General features: G+C 44.9%; 1 protein-coding gene across 1 annotated transcript; it reads left to right on the forward strand.

Moving 5' to 3' along the window:
* The first annotated feature begins 1,146 nt into the window (after positions 1–1,146).
* On the forward strand, positions 1,147–2,091 carry LOC125117789 (olfactory receptor 9A4). Its single transcript, XM_047763867.1, has one exon. The coding sequence runs from the start codon at positions 1,147–1,149 to the stop codon at positions 2,089–2,091; it is 945 nt and encodes a 314-aa protein (XP_047619823.1).
* Positions 2,092–2,538: the final 447 nt, after the last annotated feature.

Genomic DNA, 2,538 nt, shown 5'->3' on the forward strand with positions numbered 1-2,538 from the left:
AATGTATAGAAGATATGTCTTTATACTCATGGAGTTTATATTCCAATATAACACATGAACAATGAATGAACAAAATTAAACTTCCAGTCCCTCTTTTTGCCTTTATTTTTCCATGGTATGATTAATAAGGCAACATTCTAAATGTTTTACTTACATTGTTTTTGTGTGTGTGTGGAATCGTCTCCACCACTTCCTTGAGTATAAGCTCCAAGGGGCCGGGGTTTTTCCTCTGATCACTGCTGCATTTGTTTCATGTTCTATTAAGGTATAAATAAACAATCATTAACATGATATCAGGTAATGATACGTGCCATGAAGAAAACTCAAGTCCAAGGATGAGCATGTCTTTCCTGCTTGGGGAAGGGTGACTGGAAAGAGTGTTCTGAGAAGATGACATTAGTGGAACAGGATGGATGGAGTGAGGTGAGAGATTCAGGCATCCTAAGCAGCTGAGAGCCTTGGGTCTAAACCTGTCAGGTGCCATCTTTTTCCTTCCTGCCCAAACTTTTGGAAATATGAAGTTAAAGAGGAAGGAGTTGATCTTGAAAATGATCTCAGCCTCCAAAAATTCCCACTTGGAACATTAGCTCCTCTATAATTTATGGAGAAAAATATGAGGAAAGCAGTGATGATCCTCTTACACTCTTTGCTTCTTTTCTACTGACACCAGAATGGGTCTCTGTAGCACCGTGAAGGATGAGGAGTGGGATTCCAGTTTCCATCCTTTGAATATCATGTGAAGTACAATTATGTCATCTGCTGCAGTTAACCCAAGAGGAAAGAACAACCCCAGGACCACAGGGGCTGGATTGGCATCAAAACAGGCCTCTTTCAAGGATCCTTATCTTAGTTCCCTGTGAGAAAGCACATCCATTGGGGAAAAGAGACAAGGAGGGGTTTTCTTCACACCAGTGCAGAAGATGGGGTCTTCACCCATTGCAGGCAGCTAGAGTTGGATGTGAGGCAACAATATTTGGGTCTGACGTTGCGCAGAGCATCCTAGCAGGGGGCACCTCACCTGCTCATCAGGTTGGAAATAGTTCCTCATCCTAATCTGTCCTCCCTCTCTCTTGAGAGCTGGACCATGTGGCACCTGTTTGTTCTCTTTTTATCTCTAAGTTTCACAGGAGCAGAAACAAGGACAAAATGATGAGCAATCACTCAAGTGCCACTGAGTTCTGCCTTTTGGGTTTCCCTGGGTCCCAGGAACTACATCACACTGTTTTTGCTATATTCTTTCTCTTCTACTCAGTGACCCTGATGGGAAACACGGTCATCATTGTGCTCGTCTGCATCGATAAACGTCTGCAGTCCCCCATGTATTTCTTCCTTGGCCATCTCTCTGCCTTGGAGATCCTGGTGACAAGCACTGTTGTCCCTGTGATGCTCTGGGGGCTGCTGCTCCCTGGGATGCAGACAATATCGCTGCCTGGGTGTGTCACCCAGCTCTTCCTGTACCTTGCTCTGGGCACCACAGAGTTTGCCCTGTTGGGAGCAATGGCTGTGGACCGTTACGTGGCTGTCTGCAACCCTTTGAGGTACAGTGTCATTATGAACAGCCACACCTGCATCTGGGTGGTCATTGTGTCCTGGGTGTTTGGGTTCCTTTCTGAAATCTGGCCTGTCTATGCCACGTTTCAGTTTACCTTCTGCAAATCAAACCTGATAGACCATTTTTACTGTGACCGAGGGCAATTGCTCAAACTCTCCTGTGACGACACTCTTTTCACAGAGTTTGTTCTTTTTTTAATGGCTATTTTCATTATTGTTGGTTCTCTGGCCCCAACCATTGTCTCCTACACCTACATCATCTCCACCATCCTCAAGATCCCCTCGGCGTCGGGCCGGAGGAAAGCCTTCTCTACCTGTGCCTCCCACTTCACCTTCGTCGTGATTGGCTATGGCAGCTGCTTGTTCCTCTATGTGAAACCCAAGCAAACGCAGGCTGCCGAGTACAATAAGATAGTTTCCCTGTTGATTTCTGTGTTAACCCCTTTCCTGAACCCTTTCATCTTCACTCTCCGGAATGACAAAGTCAAAGAGGCCTTTCGAGATGGAGTGAAATGCTGCTATCAACTCCTGAAGGATTAGCTCTTCTCTCAGTCAATTTAGATGGTATGATCATCATCTTGGATTATTCAGCCACCTGCAAAATGCTTCCAGCACCATTGTCGCCATTGCAAAAATCAAATAGCCTGTGCAACTCCTGATCAGGCCATGGCAGTGGCAAGGCAGGTAAAAATGGAACTTATTCTCTGATCACTGGAATCTCATAGTATTAGTTTCTGCTTGTTTCTGCTGTTGAACCCGAAGAACCATATTCCTGTTCTTGTGATGTGGGAGGACCCAGGGAAATGAAATACATGCACATTTGTAACCATTTGGTTGGTCAAATTATTGGCTTCTTATTCATCTGGAACATGTATTCCTGGTAGAAGAATGAAATGGGAAGGTGTAGGGTGCAATAGATGGCATAATCAGAGACCAAATGTAGAGAGGCTTACTTTGTTTCTTCACCAACTCGTGCTGGTTCTTTTC

The sequence above is a fragment of the Phacochoerus africanus genome, chromosome 16, assembly GCF_016906955.1.
Source record: "Phacochoerus africanus isolate WHEZ1 chromosome 16, ROS_Pafr_v1, whole genome shotgun sequence".
In the NCBI taxonomy this organism is placed as follows: Eukaryota; Metazoa; Chordata; class Mammalia; order Artiodactyla; family Suidae; genus Phacochoerus; species Phacochoerus africanus.